This window comes from Parasteatoda tepidariorum, chromosome 3 (assembly GCF_043381705.1).
Source record: "Parasteatoda tepidariorum isolate YZ-2023 chromosome 3, CAS_Ptep_4.0, whole genome shotgun sequence".
Lineage (NCBI taxonomy): Eukaryota > Metazoa > Arthropoda > Arachnida > Araneae > Theridiidae > Parasteatoda > Parasteatoda tepidariorum.
In genome coordinates this window covers 952708-968200 of record NC_092206.1, presented here as the reverse complement: position 1 = coordinate 968200, position 15493 = coordinate 952708, and the positions used below count along the sequence as shown (strand labels likewise).

Here is a 15493-nt window from a genome sequence, read left to right as displayed (position 1 = left end):
TTTAGTTTATTTCATATTATAACCGTCCTTCAACAGCCGACCCAATTTTTGGGTTTACAACTACTAATGGTCAACTCCATAGCCTTGTCATTTTGAACCTAATCCAGAAGACAAGGGAACTCCTGGATCAAGTTTTGGGAGAAATCTTCCTTCGTTGAGGACTTTTTGATGAAACTAACCGGCATTTGCCTTACATGGAGAGGAAAACCTCTCAAGGTTAGACTGACTGCAAAGGGACTCTAACCGAGAATGTCAGCACTGTGCAAGCCGGCATTCGTATCGACCAAGCTATTGCTGTGATTCGAACCTCATTGGAAGGCTCTATACCGTCACGACTCTCCACATTTAATTTGAACAACTCAGCAACTTCAGAGGGAATTATCTATCGAATTTGTTGTCGTAGCACAAAAAGTATGTTAGTGTGAAGGGTCGAGGTTGTCGACTTCCACTGGTGAATGTTGACATAGTCGATTTGGTAAATGTCTATGTATACTAGGTCTAGTGAAGTGCCCGGTATGCCCTACCCTAATGGGTTTTTTTTTCAAATGCCACTAACGGGTGCTCCGAAGACTGATGTTTCTCCTAATCAAGATATATCGAATAATATCAACAAATTAATTAGTAACAAATATTTCGGACCTTTACCAAATGACATTCACCGGTGAATGTCGACATTCTCTTGACTTCAGTCATTCATGGTAACAGTTATACATCTTCAGTGCTGTCTCTACCACAACCGGTTAAGATTCTATTGCTAGAATCGATTTCATTAAGATGACCTACATCCGAATTTCAGTTTTTTTGGATCTTTAAGAGAAGCTTTCTCTTCCAAACAAATTATTCACTTGATTTAACTCCGAAGGTCTACATCTACTTTAGCTTTTTCGTCCAATCATTTTTCAGATTCCTCTTTTGTTTTACAGAACCATCCTGAATAACTTTTGATTGAATGCTCGGATCTTCAAGTTTCAGAACACAATTTGAATAGCTCGGGGGGNGGAATGTAATTTTTATCATTTGATTAATTAGATATCTTAAGTCACAAAAACTTACTTTCTCTGAATAAACATACCCGACGGTTTAGAATTTGTGTGACTCCCAAAATATAGGCCTCAATCTGGGAATTAGGGTCCACCATAGTTTGGTTCTGGAGAGCAAAGTTCGTACCCCTTAATGTCTTACTTTTTGCGTATTTCTTCCTATCTCAAATTTTTTGTGTATATATACTTCGACTAATGAAAGAAAATCATATATTTGCTCAATTTAAGTACTTCAAGATATTTGTAAAATACTCAAAATATGAAAATGATTAATATTTAGATGCTTTCTCAATCTACAAGAAAACATAAACTATGCGAGCATTTAAAAATATTTCCTATATTTTATAACTCAATTATTAGTTGACCGATTTTGTTCTTAATTTGTATTTTGTCCGTTGAAACGATGCAGTTTAAAATAATATGAAACTTTGTAGACCGCTTACCCTTCAAAATTATATCTACCATTATTGAATAAAATAATGCAAAAAGTTATGAATAATCTTAAAAAGTTTTTGATTTGCATTAATGAGTGATCGACCATCTCCTAATTTAACAGAGCCAATCTTATGACCGTCGTTGAACAACCGGTCCAGTGGTTTACGACTACTCCTGTTTAACTCCTTGTCATTTTGAACCCATCCCAGAAGACAAAGAAACGCCTGGATCCCCAGATGTTCTGATTTGTTACGGGAACATGGAGGACTTTGCGACTCGACAGATTGAACGTGCATCAGACACCATTTACTACATGGGGAATCTTCGGCGGGCGGGGATCAACCACACACTCTTGGACATGGGTCCAGTGCTCTACCGACCAGGCTATACAGGCCTTTAAGCACTGGCGTTATAGAAATACAAATACGTTTTAAAAACAATGCAAGGAGCTTTAGAACTCAAATTAGTACTATAATGTTATGCGCGCACGATAAAAGCCATAAAAAATCTTGTCAATGACTCGAAGCAGTCAAAGATGCTCTTTTTTAGAAAGCTTAATTGAGTTTTTTAAAAATATAAAGGTATTTTTTTGCAAATTAGTTAATGTCTTAGATTTTTGCAGAATTCTTTTTTTCTTAAATATTTTTTTTCGGGAAAAAAAAACTATTTACCAATATTGAAATGAATTGAAGTAACATACCAAATGTTAACTGTGTAGGAATAAATAGCAGTCTAGTCATGGAGCCCTACCAACCAGGCTATACCGACCTTAACAGAGTCGATATTTCAAGAAATTGTTCCAAGAATGCTTGGTCAACAGAGCCAACATTTCAGGAACAGTGTTTAGCCGTGGTGGCTCAGGGGATCTCGCCTTCCAATGAGGTGACAGCGATAGATACGAATTAGATACCCAACCACAGTCTCGCGTGCAATATTCTCAAAAGTATAGACAGAGCATGGATCCGTCAGGCTAACCGTGAAAAGCTTACAAGGTCTTCCTCTCCATTCAACGCAAATGAGGGTTAATTCCATCCAAAGTTCACCACGAAGGCAATTTTTTCCCAAAACTTTGTACAGGAGTTCCCTTGTCTTCTGGATTGGGTTCAAAATGACAGGGCTATGAAGTTGAACTTCCTAAACTCAATGGGTCGCCTGCTTAACGAAACGACGGTTTTGAAATAAAGTAAAAACCCTTGTTCTTATAAGCAATTCTATAAGTTGACTAGAATCGAATTTCTTACTTCTCTTATTGCTATTAAACGAGGGTTCATTAATATGCATTTTTACATGGGCAATCGATTTGTAAATGTAATCCAATGTGCTGGACTCTAAGTGGATTTTAAGATACTTACTGAATAAATAAATCGTCAGTTCTAACTTGGAAAATCTTAAAATATTTAATTTCAAGTTTTGAGTTTTAAATATTTCCGTTCGAAATGAAAGTAACTTTTTACAGCTCGAAAACTTAATGAAAAAAGTTCTAAATTTAATGAACGTAAAAATAAAAAATAAAAAAAAATTATTTTACACAGGAATGTAATTTTTATCATCCGTTATCTTGTCCACTTATGTTACAATCACTTGGATCTTTCATAAAAAGCATCAATCTTAAAGAGAAGGGTAAAGAGAATTAATAAGGTAAGACGAACAAACAAACAAACAGAACAATTCAAAAATAACGTCTCTGTTTTCACATCGTTGTTGTGCAATCCGAGTCCGTTAAAGTTACGATTAAAACTGTGCGTTGCGGTTTTTAAGTGACTATTTCTGCTCTGTTTTCCGACAATTGTCTGCTTCAGATGATGATTTACTTTAATGAATTAACAAACGATTTTAAGATTCATTGGCTCATCAAACAGCACATAAGAAGGTGAATACTATCCGGGTGATACGTAATTGTGGTAGTACTTGGTGTACTGGTGATACTTAATTGTGGTACCAGAGATAATAATTATTAATTGTGTTAACAGAAACCCGTGATTCCTTACGAAACATTTAAAAGTTTATTAGTGATGGGAAATGTACAATTAATAATTATATAATTTAAAAGAAATTTAAAAATGATCAATTCACTGTCCAAGATAATTAGGTGCTTTATTTACGTCACACTTGAGCTGCACAATGGGCCATTTTTAAAATTTTTTTTTTTTACTTTATTACTGCCGCTGAGCAGCCGACCCAATATAGGGCTTACGATTACTTATGTTCAACTTAGCAATCTTGTCATTTTGATCCCAATCCAGAAGACAGGGGAACTCCTGGTTCACGTATTGGGAGAAATCTGCCTTAATGGAGGACTCTTTGATGGAACTAAACCGCATGTGCGTTACATGGAGAGGAAAACCACGAAAACCTCACACGGTTAGCCTGACAGCGAGGGAACTCTAACCCATAGATCGTCTGTCTACCCCTGAAGATATTTCACGTCAGTTCTGTGGTCGGTGCGAGCCGGGTGCGGAATTCGTATCAACCCACCATCGTTGGGATTCGAACCCGGTTCACCTCATTGGAAGGTGAACGCTCTATCCTCTGAGCCACCGCGGCTCACAATGGGCGATTGTCGACGGTCTGGGAAACATCCCTGACCTGCCACCTTCTTCTGCAGCCTTGGAAGCCCGACACTCTCGGTCCCTACGCAAGTGGTCACCCAACCGCTTACTGATAGCAGCCAGCGTTCTACTGTGAACAGTGTCTTTACGACGGGATTCTCCGTCTAAAGACCAAAACTAGTTTATTACGCAGTTCATCTATGCTCTCAAAAATTTTTCTTTCTCAATTGCAGTAATTTTGTATTTCAATGGTAGTAATGTTCAGTATTTTTGTTGAAACTTATATTTTACAATAGTGTGCCAAAAAATCTTTTAACAATAATTGAGGTTTTCACTGAGTGTCATAAATGTCTACTTGTTGTGAGATCGCGTAGAAACGGGTTATTTTTTCTATTATCTAGCAGATTAACTAGGAGCCCTGAAGCAGAATTTTTTTTTTTTNGGGGGGGCGGGCAACATACTTCTAATACTAATATCTTTTTGCAAGATACTTTTAAAAATAACAAATATAGATGTTGCTAAATTAAAGTAACAAAAGCATCAACTTCAAAGGGAAAAAAATGAAAGAAAAAAACTTTTCGATCAAATAAAATAATTTTTTCATTAAATATTTAATTTTTTTAAAAATTCTAATAGTGTGGGCCATATTCTCGCATTTTGTAGGGGTAAAACACAGTCATTATTTCCTTTTTCGCATTTTGTAAATCATCTTTTCATTAAAAAAATAAATAAATGCGTTAAATCCGTAGCAATAAATCGGACTCTTCAAAAAAGGGTTACTAAATGCGCGTTTTCATTTCGAGAGTCAGTTGCTGTCATAAATTAAAAATATTTGACTTTAAAAACCAATGTGGAAATCAATAGTAGTAACTGCATTTCATAAAATTAGATCCCAAATTTTTAATTCTTTATTTTTCATTGCTCTCAAATGATAATAGAAAAAGCATTCCCCCCCCCCACTCGGATGAGCGAGAAAGACAACTTTTGAATATAATTCTGAAGAAAAAGATAAAATCTTTCGAAAATTTCTGCAGAAAAAAAAAGTTTTTACTTCCTAAAAGAAAAATCTGCAAGAACTCGGTAAAGTTCTTCGACAATGTCGCCACGGTTCTGCCACGGGGACTATGGATACGTGCTCAAATTAGCAACAACCGAGGAACCTTCATTAATACACAAATTTTTGAACCTTAATTATACGGAAATCCTTGATTTAACGATTGATTCTGCACCTTAATGTATCACCCTAGTTAATCTGCAGATTAGTTAAGTATAGTTAATATCAATTAATTGAGTTTATCAAGATGGAACATTATATCAAGAGTTAATATCAATTAATGGATCACCCTAGTTAATCTGCAGTTTAGTTAAGTATAGTTAATATGAAAGTCTTTCAAGTGTTAGCAATAACACTGCAATTAGAAATTTAAAAAAAAAGTATTAAAACCTTATATTTTCTGTTTTCAGTATTAGGTGTAGGGGTAACCTATGGACCTGAGTACTGTAAGATATGCAGCCCTACTCTGTTGCTTTTACTGTGTGAATGCTCAGTATGCTTATTATAACCCTTTCAAGATTCAAGGTAAGAGTACTTTTTTTTCTTTTCATGGATTAATGGTAAATGAGTTTCGAGGAACATATAATTGATTTATTACAACCTAATGACCCTCTAAAGAAAGCGTTTCTATTTTTTCATTATTGTTTAAAGACTTTGTATTTTTGAATTCAAAATTCATTTCACAAGGCAGGGGTGACTCCTGAAAATTTCTTGAGTAAAATCATTAATGAAGCATTTCAAAAAATATCAATGCATTTAAATAATTGATATTTTCAAAAAATATTCTAAATTTATATGCAGTTTAATTTAAATGAATAATTATGCATAAGTTTCTTTTATCTCTCATCACATTTATTATTCTACCGTAAAAAATATTGACAAATGAAAGAGATGCCAAGTATAAATTGTAGTTCTAACATTTTTAAATAAAATACGCAAGAATTTTTATACATAAATGTGATCGATGACTTCTTGAAACTTCTGGACCTTAGATTTCTGGAAACTTCCAGATCGCAGTTAGCGAAAAACCCGGATATCCGGACTTTTTCCGGAGCACAATCATATCTGATTAGGTCTTCTAGTGCGCATGCGACAGTTCTGGTAAAATGAACCCGCGAAAAAATATAAAAACTTAAGTGAAAATAAGATTTTGTAGAAATCCGTAAGTTATAAAACGAGGAATATCATTTTATATTTGACCACAAAACAAACACTTACAATGGATGCAGACTATATCTCTAAAACCGATTCAAAATGCTTTATTCTACCAAAAACTGCGAATTTGTGAGCAGAAAAATTTGGTAGATTATAGATTCTTATAAAATCGGCGGTAAAGAATGCAGCTTAATATTTAAAAAAATATTATTGAACTTTTATTAATTATTTAACTTATTTCAACTAAATTATATACTCGGTTCGAAACCCACCGATGTTTGATCGATACAAATCTTGCACCGACCACAGTGTGTATCCTGAGTGGTAGACGGATCATGGGTTAGAGTTTCCTCATCGTCAAGCTAACCGATCGTGGTCTTCCTCTCCATGTCACGCAAATGCGGGCTAGTTCCATCAAAACATTCTCCGCGAAGGCAATTTGCTCCCAATACTTAATCCAAGAGTTCCTTTGTCTTCTGAATTGGGTTCAAAATGACAGGGCTACGGAGTTGAACATGAGTAGTCACAAACCCATAAAATTGGGTCGGCTGTTCAACGTCGGTTATAAAATGAAATATGAAATTTAAAAAAATTGCATAGTTAAATATAATTCATAATGTGGAAATAGCTAAAATATAATACATTTCTTCAAATTCGCATTCCATGTTTTTAGTTCGAAGTTAGTTTTAAACAGAAAACAACAGCTATAAACAGCGTGCTTTGCCTTTTTAGCGTAAAGATGTGTAAAATAAATGCGATCATGCGCTCCAACCCTAACTTAAAAGTTCACCACTCAGGACTTGAAATTAGGAAGAGTTTCTTCTCATCACCTATCGATGCGGGAACAATTGTTATTTTCTAAAAGTAACTTCCCACATATCGAAAACTTTTCAGAACCTTTTAAGGAAAATTTTATCTTTGTTAAATATATTTTTAACGAAATGATATAAACCTTCGAACATTATTGTAGTGTGTCTACCTCTACAAAAATACAATTCACTAGAATATAAGACATGTTAACTCGTTGGGGTACCTTTTCATAACGATGACTCCTTTTGGGGAGACTCTGTAAATATCTAGATGAGTACAATTGCGAGACCACAAATGTGAATCTTTTTTTACAGATGGGAATATCTTTCATGAAAGTTACCCGGCACAAAGCTATGTACTTCAACAACACATTAGGAGGGCAGATGCTTGCAGTCAATATCCAGGATCGACTTGCATGTTTGTTCTATTGTGTATTATGGGAGGAGGAATGCCAACGGGTACATGCCCGGGCAGTTTTCTTTCCACATGCTGCGTACCACCATCTTCACCTGCGACGCAACCACCGAGACCTACTTATCGATGGTCCCCAGTGAAGACTGTACCTCCAGTACAAAACACGGTAGACAAAACGACGACTGAAGTGCCTTTTCTGACAACCCCAAAACAAAATAACGTTACCTGTAAGTACTTCTTCTTCTACAGAGAGTGTCTTCTTTAGAATTGACTCATTATAAATTTAAAAAAGAAAAAAAATGCTGATCGGGGGCGGGGTTCAAATATGATTTTAGTAAAAAATCAATTCTGATTATTTTTAAAAATTAATTTTAAATTTAAATCAGATTAAATTTTAATTCAGATTCAAGTATCAATAATGCTTACAATAATTTAAAAATAACTGAAGTACCTAATATTTCTAACTAAACTGCTTAAAATAATTATTAAATTATTACAAATGTATCATTGAAAAATTAAAAAAAATCATGGTAGTTTTTATCAAACATTTTTTCCGAAAACACATTTCTGAATTTTTAATGGCAAACTTCAGATCAGGCTGCATTCTCCTCTGTATGGATCATTGAAACATATTCTGTCTGATAAAATGCGTCATTTGAAAAAATTCAGAACTCTTATTATTTTTGACCTGAAAAGTGAGACCAAAATGTACTCATTCATATTGATTTAATATAATTTGTTTTAATATTGAGCGCAAAAATTTTTAAGTTTGTTGTTTAGTATTCAAAGGCGATTAAACGGTTTGGAGCCTTGGGAATGAGAAAATTCTTAATCGTGATAGAAATCTGAAGCACATATTTGGTTATTAAACAAATTGATAGATGGCAGCACGACAGGTATTAAAATTGAGAGCATGAAGTTTTTCTTTCTTTAAAAGTTCTATTTTTTTTAACGCTTTGCTTTATATGTTGAATGGGCAGCGGTTAGAGAAACGGATTCTGAGGTACAGCAATCTGGAATTCCGTCTCTTTTAGATCTATGTCTAAATTTAGAAAGTGTCCTCACAAGTAATTTGGCATAATTGTGATAGCATGTCTCCGGGTGATGCTCAGGAATGACGGAGACCAATAGGTCATTGTGCAAAGTAAATACAGTACCTAAGTTGAAGTAAGACAATACATATTGTAAAACCAGTATCTTATTTATTAATCATACATTTGTGTTCACGATTGGCAATCGAAATGGGCCACAGGTGACGGGGGGTTGACAGCACTTAGCATTCTGCAGCGTGTGAATATTTATAGGTTGTTTTCGAATAAGTTGCATTTCGTGTTTGTTTTTAAACAAATTAAAATATTTTTAGGATAGGAAACTATACTGCTCAGAACTGCATTAAACTTAGTTCTTGAAGAAAGCGTAGTGGAAATGTTTAGAAAATATATTTAATACTTAAAAGTGAAAAATATTATATACAACAGAAGAGGAGAAGAGGGAGGGTCCAAGACATGTAACCGGTCTTCTGGGTTGCTATCGCGAATCGAAAAGTGTTATTATTTATAATGCAATTAAATGATATTTAGTATTTTAAATAAACATTGATAATGAAATTTAAATAAAATTGATGAAAATATATGAATTATTTTTCTTTATTTTACTCGAATGGGTACTTATTTGTTATAGGGAGTAGGTCAGAGATTGTTTTTCTGAGATGACGCCAACACAAACATTAGTCCCTATAATTGATAATGGGGACCCATCACCCTGAACTTTAACATTGTGATGCATTGTTCAAATATATTGCTATTTAACAATAGATCGCAATATTTTCTTTTTCAGTTTTATTGTTTTCAAACTTATATTGCTATCAAACTTATATTATATTTCAAACTTATATTGTTTTTACGTGGGTTAATATTTTCGTTACCCAACTAAAATTGACATAATATTCGCGATTATATTATGTATAATATTGTGAATATTTATGGTATCTCTATTATTTATGCAATACAGAGATTGCTCCAACAAAATGTTACAGCAAGTAAATATTTTCGATTATGATCTTGGTTTAATGTATTCCATATCCACCACACTATTTCTTAATAAAGGCTTATATATTCACCACTTTATAACACTCATGCTAAAAAGCTATGTCTACATTTTTGTTTGTAGTTATTTACCGTTAATTTGCCATCTCTGGTCATAATATCGCGATTTTAATGTGTTGTGTTATCAATTCTTATGTGTTTGAGAACTTGGTTCCATAGCTGCCGTTGAAAATTAATTATCTTAGTGGTAGCCTTTTTGCGTATTAAATCTTAAAGCTTAACGTTTCAAAAAAAAAAAATTTTTTTTAACGACAACGACGAATCAATATTTTAAAAAAAAATTTGTGCATATGATCTGTTTGTGAATAATTATGCTTACAGATGTCTTAATAGTTTTCTTTTTTTTTTCTTTAACCTTTTTTTTAAAAGTTCTTCCAAACTTTATTGTCCTGTAAAATCTTTTTTAATGACTGTACAAGTTGCAGGTATCCTCTTTTAAAATGAAATGTTCTTACTTAATTACAGATTGTGGTTTAATTAAAGCAAAACCTCAAAGTCGAATCATTGGTGGAAACGATGCTATGTATGGAGAGTTTCCATGGCAGGTAATATTCACTTTTACTGTCAGGAACTTTATTCCTTACGGTAGTTCTCTATATTATCGATAGGTGGAGCAGCACAATAAGAGGAGCTTATTGATCGGATGATAGGAATGCATTGATTTACTCTCATTTGTGCCCTTTGAATATATTTTTTATTTAAAGTTTAAAAAAAGATTCTTTTGAAAGCTATGAAGATAAAAAAAAAAAAGTTGATTATAAAATTGATTGAAAAATTGTTTAAAAATTTGATTAAAAAAAAAAGTGTTTCTAAATGAACTCCAGTTAAATTTTCATCATTTTGTGAATCTTAAGTTCACTTAAGATATTTATTTATGAATTCTTGTTTAATAAAACTCAGATCCTTTTGCTTAAGTGCAAGTCAGTTTGAAAAAAAGAAGCTGAATATATTTTTCACTTTTTCTAGTAAAATAATTGAGCAAATTTAATCACGTAGTGAAACTAATCATTCAATATATATTCCTATAGTTAATCATTTATTATTAACTATATTTTTAATAGTTAAAATTTATTTATATAATCCCTTTTTTTTCGTATAATGAGTTATTCATTCATTTTCATTTATTCGCATTTTTTTATTGTCGCAGAACGTTAGAGTTCTTGTAGAACGATTATTAAAAAAAGTATCTTTTCTACAGAAATTTTCACGTAATATTTAAATCATTCATTTAAATAATCACTTTTTGACGCTTTGCGCCGATAGTATTTGTAAATTGATGTAATTTTTCGATTGTATTTCCGGCAGTTTTATTGATATTGATTTCACACGGATTTTAAATATCCCGATTTATTTTAAACATTATGGAAATTTCGAATCGTGCATTTGAGTATCCTTTTGAGTATTGAGTATATTTCGTGCATTTGAGTATATTTCGTAATTTTTTATTTATTTGTAAACAAAGCGCCTTTGTTCCGAGCCTAAACGATCTTTTTTTTTCTTTTAACGCAACGAACAAACTAGGGTAAACCAACCAATGAAGAAACACTACCCAGTGAAGTAACATTTCATATATATTGATTAAAAATAAGAATTTGAAAGTTTTTTCTTTAGATTGATTGGTAACAATAGCTTACTGCCAAACAATAGGCTGCAATGTTTTGGATTACCTGGTCAAATAAACTTCTCTGGAAAATTTTTTGAATTTGTTATTATCTCTGCAACACCTTGTTGCTTTGAAAAAATTATATGTTTGAAGTGGAATTAATTGCATGTAATAGTTTTCTCACTTTGAAAAAGAGAATTCAAAATATAGTTATTGACGTTACGTTTTATTTTTTTTTAAGCATCATAACATAATAAAGTGCTGAGATAGGAGGGTGTTTATTGACTCGATGAAAACCCAGTGAAGGAACAAGTGTTCCTTTACTGGGTTTTTTTTTCTGAGTTAATGAAAATAAAAGATAAACTCTAATTTTCTTGTACATTTAGTGATGTTCCGCATCAAAAGTATGTTAAAAATACGAAAAACAACTTCAAACCAGTGAGGGAACAGGCATGTTCCTTTACTGGACATAGATTTCCCAGTGAATGAACAGTATGTGCTAATATGTTGACACTTTAATTTTCAATTCATGATTACAAAAAAAAAAGTTAACATTTTCAAAGTATTTATATGTTATAATTTCAAGAATAGGCTTGTTTTAAAATATTTGTATGGCTTATAAATTCATAAAGAGCATTAAAAGATAACCAAAATTAAGTGTTCCTTTACTGGGTGCTCATTCACTGGCAAAAGCTGTTCCTTCACTTGGTCTTCTTACTACTTATTTGAACCTCCAAAACTTTAAAACAATATTATGTAAGTCCTCTAAATTTTTTTTTGCATAATTTGCAATTAGTAACAAATATGTTGACACTGTCATTTAACTAAAATAACGAATTTTGAAATTAATATGATTTTTTAAAAGGCAAGCGAATCTTAAGTGTTCCTTCACTGGTTAGCTTACCCTATATCATTTTTTTTAATTAAGAATAAAAATAAAGTGCAGAATTGTTTAAAAATATTCACTACTGTTTCGATCCTACCGCTTAAACTGTATTAAAGACGAAATTTAACGTAAACAAACTCGGGACGTTAAAAAAAAGTCATGCTATGACGTCATGCAAGAGTCCAAGACTTTCAGTAGGATTTGTTTTTTTTAGATTAAATGGTGAATAAGCAAAAATTCTTGATTTCATTTCAAAAGGTTGGCAACCAATTTATGCTTTTACAGCAGTTTGGCGACAATAATGTAGTGATTTTTATTCGTATGATGTATTTTTAAAAAAAAATTAATTCAATCTTTATTTTAATTTCTAATCTCAAGATTTCCGTTAACAATTTCCAAAATCGATTTTTACTAAATGTTGCATTAATTTTATTATGCTATATCACTCTAGTTAAGATTATTCCCCTAAAATATAAAAATAAGATTCTGTTCTTTTTAACAAGTGCAGAAACTTCAACTCCTCCTTGATTTGAAATTTTTCTAGTGGTAGCGAGGGAAATGTTTTAATAAATTAGAATTATAATTCAGAATAAATTATAATTATTTTTAATTATGATTCTATAATTTAATAAATTATAATTAAAATAATGAATAATAATTAAAATAAAAATTTTGTCTATCACTAAACAGAGTTAGTAGTTTTATAACTGTCCCTAAACAGCCGACTCAATTTTTGGGCGACGAGTACAAATGTTCAACTCCGTAGCCTTGTCATTTTGAAAGCAAACCAGAAGACAAGGGAACTCCTGTATTGGGAAAAATTTGCCTTCGTGGAGGACTTTTTGATGGAACTAAACCGCATTTGCGTTACATGGAGAGGCAAACCACGAAAACCTCCCACAGTTAACCTCTAGCCCATGAACCGTTTGCCACTGAGGACATTTTACGTCAGCACTGAGGTCGGTGCTAACCGGGTGAGGAATTTGTATCGACCCGCCATCGCTGAGATACGAACCCGGTTCACCTCATTAGGGGGCCAACGCTCTATCACCTGCAGACACCATCGCTCCATATTAGTTAGAATCTATGCAAGTAAAAAAAAATATCACAATCTCTACAAACTTTTTCTTTCTTTGTAGGCACATATAAAACTGAAACGCCAACAGTGTGGTGGAGTACTTTTAAATAAATACTACGTTTTGACCGCTGCGCATTGCATCTATCAGTGAGTATTTTGTCTACCTTTCAGTTGTATGTTGGAAGAAAAAAATTTATTTCATTCATTTTTTTTTTGTAGAGTTCGACTACCGGATATTAGTATCCAGTTAGGGGTCTACGACATTCAGGATCATTCGAGGCAGGAGAATGCTCCCCAAACTTTCGCAGTCGTCGAAAAGAAAATTCATCCGAAATTCCAGTACCAGGCTGCTCATCCTGACAGATTCGACGTGGCTCTTTTAAAACTCGATAAGGCTGTTCGATACCAAGAAAATATCTTGCCCATCTGCCTGCCGAGAAAAGATGCCAATTTTCAGGGCCGCAAAGGACTCATCACTGGATGGGGAAAAACAGAAGCTGGACTTAGTAAGAAACAATTTTTAATCTCACTTTGCAAATTATTTCTTGACTACTTAGCACAGGGGTGGCGAGCCTTTATACACCAACGTGCCATTTTCTCTAAAAAAAAATTGCCTTATGAGGTCCTAGACGTGCCGTCAAATAATTTTGACTTCGTGATTATTGGGAAAATAATTATACTAAATAATATCAACTCACAACTCTTTATTTACATTGAAAAAAAAAACATTTTGCAATGTCTCAGTTATACGCGTATTTCAACTTGAAGTAACATCAGTGTGACTTCTGTTGTTGCAGATTAGATGACCAATTTTTTATATTAGGTTGTAAGATCTTTGTTCAAGCAGGACTGTTGATTTTTTTTTTGCTAGTTATTTATTGTTAGCTTGTTTTTTTTACGGTTATTAATTGTTTTTTTAGCATTTTAAATTTTTTTTAATAATTTTTTATTATTTTGTTTGTTTTTTGTGAATTTTAATTTAATTGTTACATATGCCTCATAGCGTAATAACATTTGTGCAATAACAATTCATAGTGTAACAACAATTGTGATCGGTGGAGTGTACAAAATATTGCGTCGAGTGCCATTGGTTCGCCATCCCTGACTTAGCAAGTTTAACACTTAATATAAAACCTATTTCTACCGTAGTCGGTCAAATGAGCAGACTTAATCTTTCTTCATTGAATGCATGAAATATGGATGGTTGGAAGGCACTAAAAAAACTTCATCATAATTAAACGAAATTGTGTATTGCCCATTTTTTATGTATTACAACACACAAAGAATCATTGCTCAACGCAATTTTAACATATACAGGGTGTTTCCATTTTACTTTTTTCCGCAAACATATCTCTTCTAATTATTATTATTTCAATAATTCTTATAATTATAAGAATATATGAGATTTATAATTTTTATAGTTATTCTTGTAATTATTATTATTTCTTCTAAGAACTTGTGCTGTCTCGATAGTTTCGACATTTTTCTGGGTAAAAACTAACAGTTAGTTATAAATGAAGTAAAACTATCAACATAAAATATAAGCTACTTGCCAAAACGTTTAGTTATATTGTCACTTTTTCTGACACAAAAATGAGTAATCTAAAATGTTAGGCACTTTCTTCAAATTTGAATTCACAGTTATTCTGATTGAACTCACGACGCAACAGTCTCTGCAGAAATGTGCAATTCATCGAATGCAATACGTAGAACACGCATTGCATCGTCATTTCCGATCCAATAACCTTATAAAGCAATAAATTGTTCTCCCGGTCAAATGACCGGTTGTGGTAGAAATACTAAAAACTTAACAAACCATATACAAATAGTAATAATAGATTATTAACTGTATATAATTGTTAGACAAAGTCATGAAGTCAAATGTGCAAAAACGATAAGATGATGAGCGCATTTTCGATGCAAAAATTCTTAAACGGTCATTTGACCAGTTATGGTATGCTAAATGTAAATATTGTACAAAGGATTGGTTTAAATAAAAAACTCTTTCCCCATATCATACTAATAATGCGTGCTATTAATTTTATAATTCTGCAGTTCTAAAATTCAATCATTACAATTATTGTATTGTGATATAATATTATTTTGTTGCAAATAAGACTTCTTTTCAGCTAGTTATTTTTTTCTAATTGTAATGAATTGAAATACTTTATCATTTTTGTTAATATTTTTAACTTATCAAAAGATAAGGACTCTGAGAGATTATTGCTAATTGATTTTATTGATAGATAAATTATACTAATACCATTAATTGCATTGAAAATTAATGAAGTATTAAAAGTTCTTTTCATTCAACTTCAAATTAAACTTTCTAAAATCCCTGGACAAATTATCAGACGCATTATA

At 32.4% G+C, this 15493-nt stretch overlaps 1 protein-coding gene across 1 annotated transcript in view; it reads left to right on the top strand.

Moving 5' to 3' along the window:
- Nucleotides 1-15493, top strand: part of LOC107442441 (trypsin-1) — a gene marked incomplete at its 5' end in the record, with an annotated part of 33596 nt that overhangs the window by 11204 nt on the left and 6899 nt on the right. Inside the window, 5 exon segments of the mRNA XM_043051032.2 lie at nucleotides 5489-5603; nucleotides 7358-7684; nucleotides 10028-10107; nucleotides 13191-13276; nucleotides 13349-13635. Coding sequence (XP_042906966.1) covers nucleotides 5510-5603; nucleotides 7358-7684; nucleotides 10028-10107; nucleotides 13191-13276; nucleotides 13349-13635 — 874 coding nt within the window.